This window comes from Natrix helvetica (genome assembly GCF_964273705.1).
Source record: "Natrix helvetica genome assembly, chromosome: 5".
In the NCBI taxonomy this organism is placed as follows: domain Eukaryota; kingdom Metazoa; phylum Chordata; class Lepidosauria; order Squamata; family Natricidae; genus Natrix; species Natrix helvetica.
In genome coordinates, this window is record NC_138551.1 from 143,237,342 (window position 1) to 143,255,268 (window position 17,927).

At 46.9% G+C, this 17,927-nt stretch overlaps 1 protein-coding gene across 2 annotated transcripts in view; it reads right to left on the reverse strand.

Moving 5' to 3' along the window:
- Positions 1-17,927, reverse strand: part of IGSF21 (immunoglobin superfamily member 21) — a 219,966-nt gene that overhangs the window by 20,261 nt on the left and 181,778 nt on the right. For both annotated transcript variants that reach the window (XM_081954668.1, XM_081954667.1), the window contains exon 5: positions 3,582-3,697. In XM_081954668.1, the coding sequence (XP_081810794.1) occupies positions 3,582-3,697 (116 nt within the window). The remainder of the gene's footprint in view (positions 1-3,581; positions 3,698-17,927) is intronic.

Sequence of the window (17,927 nt, forward strand, 5' to 3'; positions counted from 1 at the left end):
GTTTCCGACTTCCGAATTAATAAGCAGAAATTATTACCGGGATGCCGAGATGCCAAGGCTTCCCCCCTAGCTCCCCACTGTTTTACAACATCCTGTTTGTTTGTATCAAAATGATCCATCAGGATGAACATGATTTAAAAAGTGTGTGTGTGTGTGTGTGTGTGTGTGTGTGTGTGTAAGCAGGGGAAGTGGTGGATTCCGGATCCCGGTGCAAACCCTCCAGAGCACCGTACTGGAACGGTACCCGGTGCTCCGGGGAGGCGGTAAGCCCGTACTGGGGCGTACCGCCTGCAACCCGCCACTGAAGCCAGGGTGGGATTCAGCTGATTCACACGGGTTCGGGAGAACCAATGCTAATTTTTGCATCCAGTTTGCCGAAGTGGTAGTTGGAAGCACTGGCTGTCCCAACCCACCCCTCCCCTCCCCGGCGTCTCCACGCGGCCCGTTCATTATGCCAGGTAAGTGCGTGGAAGCTCTGAGAGGGCAAAAAACGGGCCTACCGGAAGTTTCAGGCTTGTTTCTGGCTTCCGGAGCCAAAGAGAGGCAGTTTTCGCCCTCCCGGAGTCTCAAGGAAAACCTCCAGAGCGTGGGGAGGGCCAAAACGCCCCCCACCCCATTATGAGGCAGCCGAGTAAGCCACGCCTCCGCTGGCCACACCCACCCAGCAACCGGGCAGAGAAGCGGTTGCTAACATTTTTCAATCCCACGCCCGGGTGGAAGGAAAATTTACCATGAGAAGTCTGCAGAGATTCTCAGCCATTCAGGTGCTTTATTTTTCAAGAGGCAACTGGACTTTCTGGGGTTGTTTTTTTCCCCCCCTTTATAGACGTTTCGCTTCTCATCCAAGAAGCTTCTTCAGCTCTGACAGAATAGGGCAGTGATGGCGAACCTATGGCGCACATGTCACAGGTGGCACGCGGAGCCGTTTGTCAGGGCACGCGAGGCGCTGCCCTGTCAGCTGGCCAACGCGCGCATGCTGAATTCATCCTTTCCAAAAACCATTTTTCGCCCTCCCCAGGCCCCAGAGGCTTTATAGGAGCCCGGGGGAGGATGAAAAGAGCCTCGCCAGCCCCCTCCCCTGAGGCCCTCCGGAGGCTTTATGAGCTTCCGTGAAGCCCCCGGAGCGCAAAAAAACGGCATTACAGGCAAACCGGAAGTTCGGGAACGGACTTCCGGTTTGCTCGGAGGGTCGTTTTGAGCGCTCCGAAGGCGTCAGGGAAGCCTCCTGAAGCCTTCAGAATGCTTAAAACGACCCTCCGGGCAACTTCCGGTTTGCTCGGAGGGTCGTTTTGAGCGCTCCGGAGGCGTCAGGGAAGCCTCCTGACAGTCCCTGAAGCCTCCGGAGGGTGTCCGGGGAGACGGGGGAGGCTGTTTTCGCCCTCCCCAGGCTCCTATAAAGCCTCTGGAGCCTGGGGAGGGTGAAAAAAGCATGTAAAAATGGGGGGGAGTTGTAGTGCGCGCATGCGCACTGGGTGGGAGCGCATTGCATTATGGGTGAGGCACACCCGCACACAACCCCCCCTGCACTTCCCCCACTTATGGCAAGCGAGCCAAAAAAGGTTCGCCATCGCTGGAATAGGGGAATGGAAGGATTGATATTCCTTGCAGACCGCTGGTCAGTTGCATCCTTTTAGAGGGTCATTGAGGCCACTTGGAAGTTTCTCTGTGTCCTCAGGGTCACCTGAGGGGTGCAAATGGTTCCTGTACTCTGCATTTTTCCCTCTGGAAATCCCTTCCTACTCCCCCACCATTCCAAGGATCCTCATCCCAAATTGCCTAGCTAAAACTCTGTAGAGATTCTCAAGTCATCCAGTCAACAGTTGTCCCAAAAGTGCTTTTTTTTCCCCCCAAGAGGCAACTGGACTTTCTTCTTGTTTCTTTGCAAACGACCCTCTGACTGCAAGGAATATAAATCCTTCCATTCCCTATTATCCGGTCAGAGCTGAAGAAGCTTCTTGGATGAGAAGGGAAATGTCTTCAAAAGAAAAAAAGAAGAACAAGAAAGTCCAGTTGCTTCCTGAAAAAGCATCCTCGGGACAAACCACGAGAAAAAAAGCTTGGCAACCGGCATACCTCTCTACGCGTTGTTAAGTGAAGCAGTCCCCACTGTGGTTGGTAAGTGAGGACCGCCTGTATCCAGGTGGGTGATAACTGAATTGGAAGTCTTTTTTTGTTTTGTTTTAAATCTCCAGGTGGGAAGAGAGGGGTGTGTCCTTTCTGCATAGATGCTCCATGCAATTTTATTTTATTTTTATTTTTAAATGGGGGAACAGAAAGGCCTGTAGACTAAAACATACGAAGAACAACGGTAGGAATTGGGTATGGACGGTCTAGAGAAGAGAAAGATTGGGAGAGACATGACGGCAATATTTCAGCATTTCAGGGGCTGCCCCAAAGAAGAGAGGGCCAATTTATTTACCAAAGCGCCTGTAGGCAGGACAAGAAACAACGGAGGGAAACTAATCAAGGAGAGAAGCAACCTGGAACTCAGGAGAAACTTCCTAACGGTAGTGGAACCATTTGTAAAAGCCTCCATCACTGGAAGTTTTAAGAAGACAACCATTTGTCTGAAATGTTATAGGGCAGCGATGGTGAACCTTTTTTGGCTCGCGTGCCATAAGTGGGGGGAGCGCAGGGGGGTTGTGTGCAGTCGTGCCGCACCCATAATGCAATGCTCGACCCCCCCAGTGCGCGTGCACGCACTACAGGCGCGACCCCCCCCCCATTTTTGCATGCTTTTTTTCGCCCTCCCCAGGCTCCAGAGGCTTTATAGGAGCATGGGGAGGGCGAAAACAGCCTCCCACACCCCCCCTGGAAGCCCTCCGGAGGCTTCAGGGACCGACCCTCCGAGCAAACTGGAAGTTACTTCCGGTTTGCTCGGAGGGTCGTTTTAAGCGCTCCAAAGGCTTCAGGGACCTTCAAGAGGCTTCTCTGAAGCCTCCGGAGTAGTCAAAACGACCCTCCGAGCAAACAGGAAGTCCATTCCCGAACTTCCGGTTTGCCCATAGGGCTGTTTTTTTGCGCTCCGGAGGCTTCAGGGAAGCTCATGAAGCCTCCGGAGGGCCTCTGAGGGGGCGGGAGAGGCTCTTTCTGCCCTCCCCAGGCTCCTATAAAGCCTCTGGAGCCTGGGGAGGGCGAAAAATGGCTTCAAAAAAGGGTGCCATAGGTTCGCCATCACTGTTATAGGGTCTCCTGCTTGAGCAGCGGGTTGGACTAGAAGATCTCCAAAGTCCCTTCCAGATCTATTCTGATTGATTGATTGAAATCCCCACCCCCACCCCCCAAAATATTTGGATGCCCCTGCCAGCCAATTGGATTGCAATCAGATTTTTTAAAAACTGCATTTTGAGAAATTGGGTGTGCTCTTTCAACATGCTCTGATCCACCCTGTTTATTAACTTGGACTGAAGCGAAAACTGGAGAGTTGTCTCAAAAAGATGGATTCATGCCATCAAGCCAATAGTCATTATTTCAACATCTTGTAAGGAGATAATTAAAGTTGAAACGCAGACAGAGAGGTGCCGCAATGGGGATTAGAGGTGGAGATATCTTCTCCTTATTCCATGTTTACCAAAACTTACCGTGGGAGCAGGTTTTCCACCAGAGACAAGGCAGACCAAGGTAAAATTCTGGGCTTGGTAGCGGCTGAACGGAGCTGGGGTGTCTGCAGCGATGACCGAGATGGATGTGGGAGGTGCTGGTGGGAGAAGGAAGAAGGTTTGTTACTCATCTGATCAACCACGAGCATCACGTCTTAAGAATGATGTCAACTGGAGATGTTTCTCCAAGACTTCCTGGATCTTGAAGATCCTAGTGAAGATCCCATGAGCATCACATCTAAGAATGAGAGTCAACTGGAGATGTTTCTTCAAGACTTCCTGGATCTTGAAGATCCTAGTGAAGATCCCATGAGCATCACATCTAGAAACAAAGTCAACTGGAGATGTTTCTCCAAGACTTCCTGGATCTTGAAGATCCTAGTGAAGATCCCATGAGCATCACATCTAGAAACAAAGTCAACTGGAGATGTTTCTCCAAGACTTCCTGGATCTTGAAGATCCTAGTGAAGATACTATGAGCATCACATCTAAGAATGAAAGTCAACTAGAGATGTTTCTGCCAGACTTCCCGGATCTTGAAGATCCAAGTGAAGATCCCATGAGCATCACATCTAGGAACGAGGTCAACCGGAGATGTTTCTCCAAGACTTCCTGGATCTTGAAGATCCTAGTGAAGTGGACTTCTCTTCAAAGTAGGGTGAGATGCATCAGGAACCCACTATGGTTCTAGGGTTCACCTCTGTCAGGTTTCCTCTCTAAAATGGGGAAAACCTGACCCTTCCATATCACCACCCCGGCAACCTGGAGAACATCTGGAGGAAGATAGGAGAATAGATTGAAAAAAGGAGGCTTAGATGCGGTGAGGGTCATCTCCTGGTTACGCCAGAAATGGAATATACAGAATCCCTCTGTAGAGACGAGGCAAGATTTTTAAAAAAGGGTTTTTCACTACAGAACAGATATTTTTTGAGAGTGAGCAGAGTTTCTTTCATTATTTACAGACATTTATTTTCCCAAGTTATTCCCCAACTCCCCAACTCTATTACCGAAGTGATAAAAACACAAATGTTTTAAATTCTGTCTTAAAAATACATGCTCACCCTGGCAGCAATTACACACGGAACAGTTAGGTTTCCAGGGTTTTAAGTAGGACGTTTTGCTCAAGTTGGAAAGTTGGTTTTTTGGGTTTTTTTTTTTTGTTACTGGTGCTTTTTATGAGCTAAGAACTGCAGATCCAGCAAAGAATAAGTCAATACTTATTGTGGTGTCTTTCCCCCTCACCCCACCTCCTGCAGCAAAGTTTCTTGTTCTCCCGTGGTTATCTTTTTAAAAAAAATTTGCAAGTGCTTTGAAAAAAATAGACAGCTTTTCCTTCCAAGCTCACAGGAGGAATTCAGCCAAAGAAAAAAAATAGATGGAATGAGGCTAGATGGAATGGTTTAGGACAGCAGTCGGCAAACCGCGGCTCGCGAGCCACATGCGGCTCTTTGGCCCCTTGAGTGTGGCTCTTCCACACTTCCTCTCCCAACTGGCCCTTCCTCCCTCGGAGGGCTTCGGAGGGCAGCTTCTGCAGAAGCCTAGGTGAGTGAGAACAAGTTCCCGCGGCGAGGCTCTGTGCGGCCGGCCCCGGGGGGCAGGGTCCCCCTCGCGTTCCTTGTCTTCCTGGATGGGCTCTGGAGTCATCGCCAGCTGCGCAGAGCCTCGACGCGGCTCCAACCCGTGGAAAACATAGGCGTGCGCGCCCAGCCCGTACAATTACAACCTTGGAGAATTCGTAATGGCGGGAACTTGTTCTCACTCGCCCGGGCTTCTGCAGAAGCTTCCCTCCGAGGGAGGAAGGGCCAGTTGGGAGACTGTGTGTGTGTGTGTGTGTGTGTGACTGAGAGAGAGACAGACAGACAGACAGAGACAGAAAGAGAGAGGGAGGCACAGAGAGAGAGAAAGACACACAGAGAGGGAGTGAGTGAGGGAATCAGAGAGAGAGGGACAGACACACAGAGACAGAGACAGAGAGACAGAGGGGGAGGAAGGGAGGGAGAGATAGACAGACTCAGAGAGAGAGACAGAAAGAGAAAGAAAGAAAGAAAGAAAGAAAGAAAGAAAGAAAGAAAGAAAGAAAGAAAAAAGAAAAAAAGAAAGAAAAAGAAAGTGGAAGAGAGAGATGAAAGAAAGAAAGAAAAAGAAAGAAAGAGAACTTATGACCACAATTGAGCCCACAATTTTGGCTGCTAACCAAGAGCGTCGTTAAGCGAGTTTCACCACATTTTCTATTTTGAAGAAGTGGCATTAGAAGAAGGGAGGGTGTCGGTCAGTCGGGCGACGGGAGATAGTTTAAATTTTTAAAAATTGGCTCTCAAAAGAAATTTCAATCGTCGTACTGTTGATATTTGGCTCTGTTGACTAATGAGTTTGCCGACCACTGGTTTAGGATGAACCCAAATTCAAATGATGGCCTACTCAGCTTCCTGCACCATGGGGGAGGGGGGAGGCATTTTCGCCCTCCCCAGGCTCCGGAGGCTTTCCCCGAGTCTCCTGAAGGGTGAAAACTGCCTCCCTCTGGGCTCCGGAGGCTGGAAAAATGCCCATTTTTGGACATCTGGTACTTCTGGTAGGCTCATTTTTTGCCCTCCCCAGGCTCCAGAGACTTTCCCTGAGCCTCCAGGAGAGTGAAGACAGCCTCCTCTGGGCTCCGGAGGCTGGAAACGGGCCCGTTTCTGGACTTCCATGAGGCCCATTTTTTGCCTTTCCACAGCCTCACCACAGGACTGCGGGAGGAGCTGGGCGAGGGGGTGGTGGTTGGTGAACCAGTACAAACTGGCTGAATCCCACCCCTGCATTATTTATTTATTTGACTTCTACCGCTGCCCATCTCAGCAAATGACTCCGGAAGTCAGCGTTCCATATATCATGCAGAATTAAATCCAAGGCAGAGCTATCCTTAAAGTTCCAATTGAATAAGAACAGACATGTTGGCACAACTGTGGAATCCCGAATCTGAAAGCTTCCTCGAGATTCCCACCCAGTTGAAAGTTCGTGATCTTGTCCCCACACCCACAAATCCATCCCATGGTCCAATCTTCCTCTCTACACGCTGGCATTTCCACCCATCTAGTTCCGGTCAGGTGCAGAGGCGCAGAGACAAAAGAATGACCTTGATTTTTTAGAAAGGAATGACAACAACACATTCCACAATTCTACTCCTTACTATTCCCCGACCTGTTGGAAATGTAAAAAAGGGACAAGGGACTTTCTATCATATGTGGTGGTCTTGCCCGGAATCACAAAAATATTGGAAAAAAATTTGGAAATGGGTTCAAGAAATCATGAGAGAACAAATAAAATATAAACCCGAAACCTTCTTGCTGGGAATAATCAAAGGGAATTACGCAAAAAAAAAAAAAAAAAAAAATTACTAACACATCTTCTAACTACAGCTACAATTGCCTTTGCTCAATACTGGAAACAAACTACTACTCCCCCGGAAGAATTAATGATAAAAAAAACACTGAACTGCGCAGAGATGGACAAATTAACTCTAAAATTAAAAGATAAAGAGGAATCGGAATATTACGAAATCTGGAATAATTGGTATGAATGGTTAGATAACAAGAAAAATAATTAAGCCAAAAATAATATATATAAATACATATAGAACTGTGTATAAAACTACGTAAATATAGAAGCAGAATATTATAAACATGTATAGATAAAGATGATAAAACAAGGTACAAATGTTAACATAATGACTGCAATATATGGTGAAAAGAGGAAAACAGGTATAGATAAGACGATATGACAATGTACAAAATGTTGACATAACGATTGTAACATATGCGGAAAAGAGAAAAACAATAAAAATCACCAGGAAAAAAAAAAGAAGACACTGAGTACAAATGAAAATCAATAACCAAACATTTTGGGCCATGTTGAACTCATAAAATGTGTCAGAAACATTATACAATTTTATACATTATACTCATTAAAAGTTAATTTCATTTAAAAAAAAAAAAGTCGTGATCTTGTCCCCACACCCACAAATCCAATCTACCACACTGGCATTTCCACCCATCTAGTTCCGGTCAGGTGCAGAGGCGCAGAGACAAAAGAATGACCTTGATTTTCTAGAAAGGAATGACAACAACACATTCCACGATTCTACTCCTTACTATTCCCCCCTAATGAAACAGCATAGTAAAGAAAGAGAGAGAAAGTGCGGCAGGCCGAAGATTCTAAAAGGAATATAAATGCAGGCCTGACATCGGACTGTAGAAATCAATCAATCAGAAAACACACACACACACAAACACACATCCCAAACTGTTATTGATTAAATTTTTATGAGAACTATCTCCCCTATAAAGTGACTCTGGGAGGCTATAATAATAAGCCATCGTTTTTATGACCTTCACCGTATTTTCAACGCTCCTCAAACAATATGGCTTGGTGGGACACACCGCTGCCTTGACGCAACGAAAACTCTCGTGGAGGGCCGCCCCTACTGGTGTGGCCGTTGGCCAAGAGAGATGGGACTTGTAGTTGGTCAACTTCTGGACGACCACAAACCCTTCCCTCCCGAAGGACGTCACAAAAGCCTCTGTTGAAACCTCAGTTGACGTTCTCCACCGTCGATGCGCACCTCTCTGGACTTTTTATGGGGTGCCTGTCTTCCTTTATTCAAAACCAGGTCAGCTCTGTGGGTCGGGAGCCCCAGCTGGCGGACACCGCTGCTGTGACATTAAAATTAGGAGAGCTGGTTTGATTTATGACAAGCGATGGGCCGTGAACGTCCTTTGCTCCTGCGGTGGGATCTCCAGGGGCCGCTGCTGCAATGCGAAGGGAAAACGGGTCTCTCCAAGTTTAGAGTTAGGACAGAGAGAGAGAGAGAGAAGCGTCTCTCTTGATGTCTTCGGGGTGGGAATTGCTTCTTGGAAGACCCCCTCCAGCTCAAACAATGATCCTGTTCTATCCTCAGGCATCCCTCGAAGAGATTTCAAGAACTTCGGGCTTCTCCGCTTCATAACTCATTCAAGGGACGTGACATCCTTTCTGTCTTCCTTGCGTTCGCACAGATTTGCATCCCCGGGCAAGAAAAATGGGACAGGAAGAAAGGAAAAGAAATTGTCCCAAAGAGAGAGGGAGACTAAGGGGAAGAGATTAATGGAGAAAGAGGAAGGGGGAGGGAAAGAAAAATAGAGATGCCCGAGCTGAGGAGTCTAGCTAAGGATTTAAATAACACAGCAAAGCTTACCTTACAGAGGAAGATAGAACAATTGTAGCATCTTGTGGGTGATTTGTGCTCCTGCCACTAAGTGTTTGCTGAATTTGGGGCATTTCTGCTTCCAAAGAAGCAGAGAGGAAGGAAGCAATTGTAACAGCTGCACAAAAAAGGACTTGGGAGAGATCTGAGAGGAGATCGTCTGACCCCCAAATAGGAAATTCAGAGCCTCCTCTTGGAAGGGTGTGGCATTCAAAAGAGACCATCCACCTGTTTAGGATGATGGTTTGCATTATCCTTTCTTCCTCCTAAAGCTCAGGTAGATCCTACCTTTCATGAAACAGGCAAAGCAATTCCAGCAATGAACATTGGTGGTTGAGGTCAGGTTGGGGTGAAGGTTTGTGGATCTTGGCCAAGAGGAGAAGGCAGATAGATGAAGTAACATCATTGCTCTGTTCAAAAACTCTTCCTTTAATGACCCCGTAATCCCTTGCGGGGTGTGGTTTGAGCAACTGAAAGGAGCTAGTAAACTGTTTACTGGCCGGATGCCTTTCGTGTTGCCAATGCAGAGTTTTGTTCAGCAGATATATTCTCATTGCGCCCCAGAGAGAGAACTATCTGCCTCTACCTAGGATTGAACTCACAGCCTCCTGATTGTGAGGCAATGGCTCCACCTCTAGGCCGCTGCAGCGCTCCTGTTCAAAAACTCTCCGTCCTTTTCACAAATGGTTGTCAAATACAATTTTTACCCCCAAATTCGCCCACAAGGTATTTCCACCAATGAAGTAGGGAAGCTTCTCTTCCAATGTTTCCACCAAGGAACTATGGCTCAGATAGACTACCCTTGAAAAAGGAGGTTCAGTCCCTTCTTCTCCTCTACCTTCTCCTCCTCCTTATTTCTTCCTCTGATCTCCAAAATATATTAAGGAGTAATTTGTAGAAGAGATTGTAGAGATTACTCTACACCGTCCTGAGCTGGGATCAAGTATGAGAAAGAAACCCAAGCCAACTTCTCCCAGATGTTCTCCTGCATCAGATGAGCCAGAGAGTTGCTTTGACAGACTGACACCAAGCTGGCAGGAATAGCCAACACTCCAGAAGATAGGCTTAAGATACAGAAGGATCTTGACAAACTTGAACATTGGGCACTATCTAATAAAATGAAATTCAATGGTGAAAAGAGTAAGGTTCTACATTTAGGCAACAAAAACGGAATGCACAGGTACAGTATAGGTGGTACCTTGCTCAGTAGTAGTAACTGTGAGAGGGATCTTCGAGTTCTAGTGGACAACCATTTAAATAGGAGCCAGCCGTGTGCAGCAGCTGCCAAAAAAGCCAACACAGTTCTAGGCTGCATCAACAGAGGGATAGAATCAAGATCACGTGAAGTGTTAACACCACTTTATAATGCCTTGGTAAGGCCACACTTGGAATACTGCATTCAGTTCTGGTAGCCACGATGTAAAAAAGATGTGGAGACTCTAGAAAGAGTGCAGAGAAGAGCAACAAAGATGATTAGGGGACTGGAGACTAAAACATATGAAGAACGGTTGCAGGAACTGGGTATGTTTAGCTTAAGAGAAAGAAGGACTAGGGGAGACATGATAGCAGTGTTCCAATATCTCAGGGGTTGCCACAAAGAAGAGGGAGTCAAACTATTCTCCAAGGCACCTGAGGACAGAACAAGAAGCAATGGGTGGAAACTAATCAAGGAGAGAAGCAACTTAGAACTGAGGAGAAACTTCCTGACAGTTAGAACAATTAATCAGTGGAACAGAAGTTGCCTCCAGAAGTTGTGAATGCCCCAACACTGGAAGTCTTTAAGAAGATGTTGGATAGCCATTTGTCTGGAACGGTATAGGGTTTCCTGCCTAGGCAGGGGGTTGGACTAGAAGACCTCCAAGGTCCCTTCCAACTCTACTATTGTATTGTATTGTATTGTATTGTATTGTATTGTATTGTATTGTATTGTATTGTATTGTATTGTATTGTATTGAAGACTTTCCAGATTCTGTTATTCTACTTTATTACTGGAATACCTGCAGGACCTATTCTGGACCTGGTCTACTGTGAAGGGCTGATCAATCAACCAGGTACAATAGTGGTGGAGGTACTCAGGACCAGCTTCCAAAAACCACCCTTGGAGTGTTCCAAAGTCCAGCAACTGGACTTTCTTAGGTTTTTCCTTTGAAGGCGGTTCGCTTCTCATCCAAGAAGCTTCTTCAGCTCTGACTGGAGGATGGTGGGGAATGGAAGGATTTATATTCCTTGCAGCCAGTTAGGCATTTGCATTCTTATAGGGAGTCGTTGAGGCCACTTGGAGGTTTATCTCCGTCCTCATAGTCACCTGAGCAGTGCAAATGGGTGCGGAGCCTTCTTGGAGCTGCTGAAAGGACTGTGTTGTAAACTGGAGATGGAGGATGTATTATCCCCCCCCATCTGTTGAGAGAGGGCTATTCAATTTGGACATAGAATGGCCTATTTGACCCCTCTTCTTTCAAGCCAGCGGTCCTCTCTGACCAAAATGTGGACATTGCTATCTTCAAAAGAGTGACCTGTATCTTTTCAATGCGGACGGGCTGCTGAATCTAGTCCTGGTGGGTTTGTTCTCCTATGCTGAACCACGCGTTTATGAAGTGGTTGTTTTGTTTCCCCAAATCACCAGCTGTCTGCAAGGCGTATAAATCCTTCCCTTCCCCACCCATCCAGTCAGAGCCGAAGAAGCTTCTCGGACGAGAAGCGAAACATCTTCAAAAGAAAAAGAAAACCCAGAACGTCCTGTTGTCTCCTGGGGAAAAAAAAGCACCTTTGGGACAAACATGACTTGGATGGTTTGAGAGTGCCCACCGACCCCCTTGGGTTATCTTTATTACAAAGAGGAGGATCTAGCACCTACCACCAACAAGATTGGCAAAAATGTACCCAACACTGAAACCGATATGTTGGAAATGTAAAAAAGAACAAGAGACCTACTACCACATGTGGTGGGCCTGCCCGGAATCGCAAAAATATTGGAAAAGAATCTGGAAGTGGGCACAAGAAATTACGGGGGAACAAATAAAGTATAAACCCGAAACCTTTTTACTAGGAATAATTAAAGGGAACTACACAAAAAAAATTAAATATCTACTAACACATATATTAACTATAGCTAGAATTGCCTTTGCCCAATGCTGGAAGCAAAATAATACACCGCCAGACGAAGTAGTGATAAAAAAAAACCTTGGAGTGCGCAGAGATGGACAAATTAACTCAAAAATTAAAGGACAAAGAAGAATCGGAATACTACGAAATTTGGAAGAAGCGGTATGAATGGTTGGATAATAAGAAAAACAATTAAGCCGAAAACAATATACATAAATAAACATAGAACTGTATATAAAAGTAGGTAAATATGTTAAATATCATAAAAATGTATAGATAAGATGACATAAGGATTGTAATATATGGTAAAGAGAGGAAAACATACATAGATACGACGATGTAACATTGTACAAACTGTTGATATAAAGATTGTAATATGTGATAAAAAGACAAAAACAATAAAAAATTATTACAAAAAAAAAAAACAAAGAGGAGCATCTGGATGTCCTCAGAGGTCCCTGGTTCTTCAAGATCATTTCGGCAGCTGCATTTCAGGCAGGTTCTACTAACCAGCGGCGTTTTTCTGTCCTCATCAGCAGCTGGCACCCTTCATAAGGGACTGACAATGTGTCATGTTAGCGAGAAAACTTATTACAGGAGCCCCTCTGTCTGGCGTCGGCCTCCTCCACCTTTAAACCCCCCCTCCTCCTTTCGCCCGGAGCATCTTCCCTCGTGCCAGCAGCCTTCGCCACCCTCCTTAATCATGCCTCCAGAACACCGAGCCATGAAGTCACCCATCACAACCAATTAAGGGTGCTGTCTAGAGGACGAGATCTTTACCTAATGCGGAGATGGCTAAATTTAGAACCAGCCGATAGAAAGAGGTGCAAATTGCCCGGCCCGACCCAGGAGATGTCAGAATCTAATTACACATCTGCAAGGCTCCCCCACACGTCGCCCCCGCCAACACCGAGTCGAGAAGACGAAGGAGGGGAGTCAGCAGCCTAGAAAAGTCAGCGCTGTCTGTCAAGCGGCATATTCGTTCTCCTCTCCCGCCCCGCCCCAAGTCCAGTCACGATTTTACGGGGATGCTTTCGCCACGAGAAGGGGCAGGGCGAGGGAAAAAAAGCCCTCTCCACATTTTACGGGAGGGCAATTGTGAGAAACCGCACGTCCCATGGGGCCATCTCTCTTCACGCGGAGTCTTCAAAACTCGCAGCCTTTCCATGTCCTTCATGAGTTTGAGGATCTCGGAGGCCTAGTGGACGACTACTTAAGTAAGAGCCAGCAGCGTGCTGCAGCTGCCAAAAAGACACCCTAAGCTGCATTAAAAGAAAGATCACGAGAAGGGATAGTACCACTTGAATTGTTAATGCCCCTTTATAAAATCATTTAAATAGGAGCCAGCCGTGGGCAGCAGCTGCCAAAAAAGCCAACACAGTTCTAGGCTGCATCAACAGAGGGATAGAATCAAGATCACGTGAAGTGTTGATACCACTTTATAAGGCCTTGGTAAGGCCACACTTGGAATACGGCATTCAGTTTTGGTCGCCACGATGTAGAAAAGATGTAGAGACTCTAGAAAGAGTGCAGAGAAGAGCAACAAAGAGGATGAGGGGACTGGAGACTAAAACATATGAAGAACGGTTGCAGTCTAGTTGAATGCAAAGAAGGACTAGGGGAGACATGATAGCAGTCTTCAGATATCTCAGGGGTTGCCCCAAAGAAGAGGGAGTCAAGCTATTCTCCAAAGCCCCTGAGGGCAGGACAAGAAGCAATGGGTGGAAACTAATCAAGGAAAGAAGCAACTTAGGAGAAATTTCCTGACAGTTAGAACAATTAATCAGCGGAAGAACTTGCCTCCAGAAGTTGTGAATGCCCCAACAATGGACGTTTTTAAGAAGATGATGGATAGCTATTTGTCTGAAGTGGTGCAGGGTTTCCTGCCTGAGCAGGGGTTTGGACTAGAAGACCTCTAAGGTCCCTTCCAAGTTTTGTTATTCTGTTCTGTTCTATTCACTTTATAAGACCACCATTGGAATACTACGACCAGATTTGTTCACCAATGTTGAAGCTCTAGAAATAGTGCGGCGAAGAACAACAAAGATGTGTAGAGGACTAGAGATGAAAATATATGAACAGTTGCAGGAATTGTGTATGTCTAGTTTAATGAAAAGAAGGACGGGGTGACATGAGAACAGTGTTCTAATATCTGCCACAAAGAAGAGGGGGGTCAATCTATTCTCTAAAGCACCTGTGGGCAGGACAAGAAACAACGGATAGAAACTAATCAAGGAGCAAAGCAACCTAGAAGTAAGGAAAAAACTCCTGACAGAACAATTAATCAGTGGAACAACTTGCCTCCAGAAGATGTGAATATCCCAACACTGGAATTTTTAAAGAAACAAAATTAGACGACCATTTGTCTGAAATAGTATGGAAGCAAGGGGTTGGACTAGAAGACTCCCAAGGTCTCTTCCAGCTCTATTTTGATTGATATTCCTTGTGGTTTCTGTAGAGGAACAGAAGCGGCCTTTGAGAAGATACGTAACATAGTTGGAAGGGACCTTGGGGGTCTTCTAGTCCAACCCGCTGCTCAAGCAGGAGACCCTAGACTATTTCTGCATCCGTTCCTCACATGTTTCGCCTCCAATCCCTTCGTCATCTTGGCTGCTCTTCTCTGCACCCTTTCTAAAGTCTCAACATCTTTTTTAAGATCCTGGTGACCAAACCTAGAGATAGTTAGATGAGACAACAGGAAAGAGTGAGGAAGAAACTCAAAATTGCCCCGCTTTGACTGTCTTTGTGTAAAAGGGAAGGAAGGGGAAAGGACAGAGGTCTCCCAAATAATTGCATGCAGGGAGATCTACTATTTGTTGTGATGTATGCTCCTTGACCAGGCCTACCCTGCAGGGCTGGCATGCTGCTATGGCTCCATCTGCAGTGTGAAGCTAGGCCTGAATTGGGTGGTCCAGATCAGGGGTCACCAACTTTTTGGACCTCAGGGATCACTAAATTCATCATTTTAGATCCCGCGGACCACTAATAGGATCTGCCTAATGACCGGCTGGGTGGGTGTGGCAAAGAGGTCATGTGACTGAGTGGGCGTGGCCAACTTGATGTCACTCATGTTGAGTGGCGCCTCACCAGTCTCTACTCGCCTCTCCCCTCCCAGCCACTCCTCGCTCTTTAGGGCCCCAACAGGAAGCAGTTGCTGGAGCTAAGCAGCCACCAGGAGAAAGACTTGGCAAAACAGCTCAGTTCAAATTGGATCTGGACGAGAAGGAGGCTCAGCAGAAGCACCTCAATGAGGACTAGGAGCATAGGCTTTCCAAGCAGAGTGCAAGGCCAGGGACCAGCACCTGGAGGCTCAGCGGGCTGAGATGGTCAGCCAGTTCCAGGCCGTGATGCAATCCCACTGGAACGAGGCCCTTCGGCTCTTCTCCACCAGCGGCTCTTCCCTCCAACCTTCGCCCAAAGCCCCCCACCAAGAGGCCGAAGCAGACCCCAAGTCAGAATTTCTGCCCCCCTCCGACCCACACAAAAAGACCCCGAAGGGGGAGACTCTCTGCAGCAACACAAGCCTTCATTGCACGTATCCGTCCCAGGGGGCGTAGTTTGAGGTCCCCTGATTGAGTGCAATATAAAAAATGCGAATAATTTTTCTGCGGACCCCCAAAATTTTCTCTCGGACCACCAGTGGTCCACGGACCACCAGTGGGTGACTGCTGGTCCAGATAGACATTTAAACACCCTTCTTCCTGTGTAAATCTACTCTTGAGAGTAGCCTGGAATCCTTTGGGAATCTTCTGTTAGAGCAATCTTCGTTTTGGACGCCTAATGGTTAATAAGAAGATGAAATATGCTTTTTTTTTTAAAGCAAGTATTTGCCATAGCTGTCCTTGTGCAAATTGTTTTTCTCTTGGGTTCAGTCTCGGTATTCTGCATCTTTAATACATAATGCATTAAGAAGAAATCTTTGATTGCTAACTCTGGCGGCTGGTTTTAGCCCATTGCATTAGAATTCTCCGTCTCCCGTAATTCAGCTGCAATGAACGCTAGTTGGTATTCTGGTCACCTCAGTGGAGGCTCAAGCTGAGGCCTGCCAGATGTCTGGCCCACCAATTCCTGCCAGGCCCGGCCACCGGTAGGGGACGGGGGGGGTGGCCTCTGAGAGTCCCACGGGGCTCACCCTAGTCAAAAATGTGACCTTTGGTTGCAAGGAGGCAAATGGCTGCTAATGGTAGAACTGGCACATGGGGAGACTTCGTCTATGGGACAGTGGCTAGGAGAAGGTTTTATTTGGAAGGGAGGGAGGGTGGAAAGGGAATGGAAAGAAGGAAGGGAAATGGGAGGGAGGGAGGGTGGAAGGGAGGGAGGGATGGAAGGAAGGAAGGAGAATAGAAAGGGAATGGAAAGAAGGAAAGGGAATGGAAGGGAGGGAGGGTGGAAGGGAGGGAAGGAAAGTGGAAAGGGATGGAAAGAAGGGGAATGGAAGGAAGGGAGGATGGAAGGGAGGGAGGGAGGGAGGGAAGGAAGGAAGGAGAATGGAAAGGGAATAGAAAGAAGGAAAGAGAATGGAAGGGAGGGAGGGTGGAAGGGAGGGAAGGAAAGTGGAATTGGGTGGAAAGAAGGGGAATGGAAGAGAGGGAGGTGGAAGGAAGGGAGGGAGAGAAGGAAGGAAGGAATGGTGGGAGGGAGGGAGGAAAGGAAAGAAGGGAGGGAGGGAGGAAGGAAGGAGGAAAGGAAATGGAATGAAGGAAGGGGAATGGAAGGAAAGAAGGAAGAAAGAAATGGAATGGAAAGAAGGAAGGGAAATGGAAGGGAGAGAGGAAGGAAGGAAGGATAGAAGGAAGGAAGGAAGGAATGGTGGGAGGGAGGAAGGAAAGGAAGGAAGGAAGGAAAGAAAGAAATGGAATGGAAAGAAGGCAGAGGAAAGGAAGGTAGGAAGGGGAAGGGAAGGGCAGGCAGAAGAGGGGAGAGGAGAGGAGGGAAGGACGGTCCCCTACAGAGGGACTGACCTCATTTCACAAGCAATGCCTGACCTCCTTAGCCACCAATCCTGCCTGCAATCCAAAAGAACATTTTCTTCCATCCAAAGCAACAATCTGCGGTCATTAAGACAGCACCGTCGGTCACAAGGGCGAGCTGGATAGTTCGCTCCGCCTCCTCTTCGTCTACCTTCGGAGTCCAATCATCTCATCCTTCCCTCCCCACCCCTCCCTATATATATAGACTTTGCTCATGATCTTGACGGTTTAGCGTCCCCCCCTTCCAAAAAGAGGGAAAATGGGTCACTTCTTGGACCCCTGAAAGTGAGCTGGGGAACTGGGCTTGGCCGCCTTTAAAACTCTTAACACCCCCCCCCCAAAAAAGAAAGAAGAAGGACCCCCTCATCAAGGTGGGAATATTTAGCAGCCTTGTGAATGAACGCTCAAGGAACTTCAAAAATAATTGCGTAAGTGTTGCAAATATAGCCCCAAGTGTGGAGAATTGCCAGCAGATGAATCAAATCTATACCTCTTGATGCTAATGACACTACTTCAACTCCTGTCACCTCCCTTGCGCTGCCCCTCCTCCCGAATTGGGGAGGGGAGGGGAAGAAAATGGTAGAGGGAAGTCAACAGCGGAGGCAAATTCTCTTTGGAAGAGAGGGAGAGAAAAAAAATCAAGCCACGGGGAAGTGGGCGCTGTTTATTTATTATTTATTTATTATTTATTTTCTTCGAATTTCTAGACCGCCCCCTCTCCCGAAAAGGACTCGGAGCGGTGTACAGTCCACACAACAAACAATAAGTATCAAATACAAATATAAATACAGATATAAATACACATAAGGAGGAGGTTAAAAATTTAAAAATAACTGTACGGAAGAATATAAATCTGGTTCTAAAAACCCTAAAATCAGTTAAATTTAAAACCGTACCCTATAAATAACCAGGTAAGAATATGTTTCCAGGAGGTAACAGTTGTCACAATTATAATTATGCCAGGCCAGCTAATTGAAACAGGTGAGTCTTCAATTTTTGTCAGAAGGAGCGGAAGTCAGTGGTGGTTCTGATGTCGGG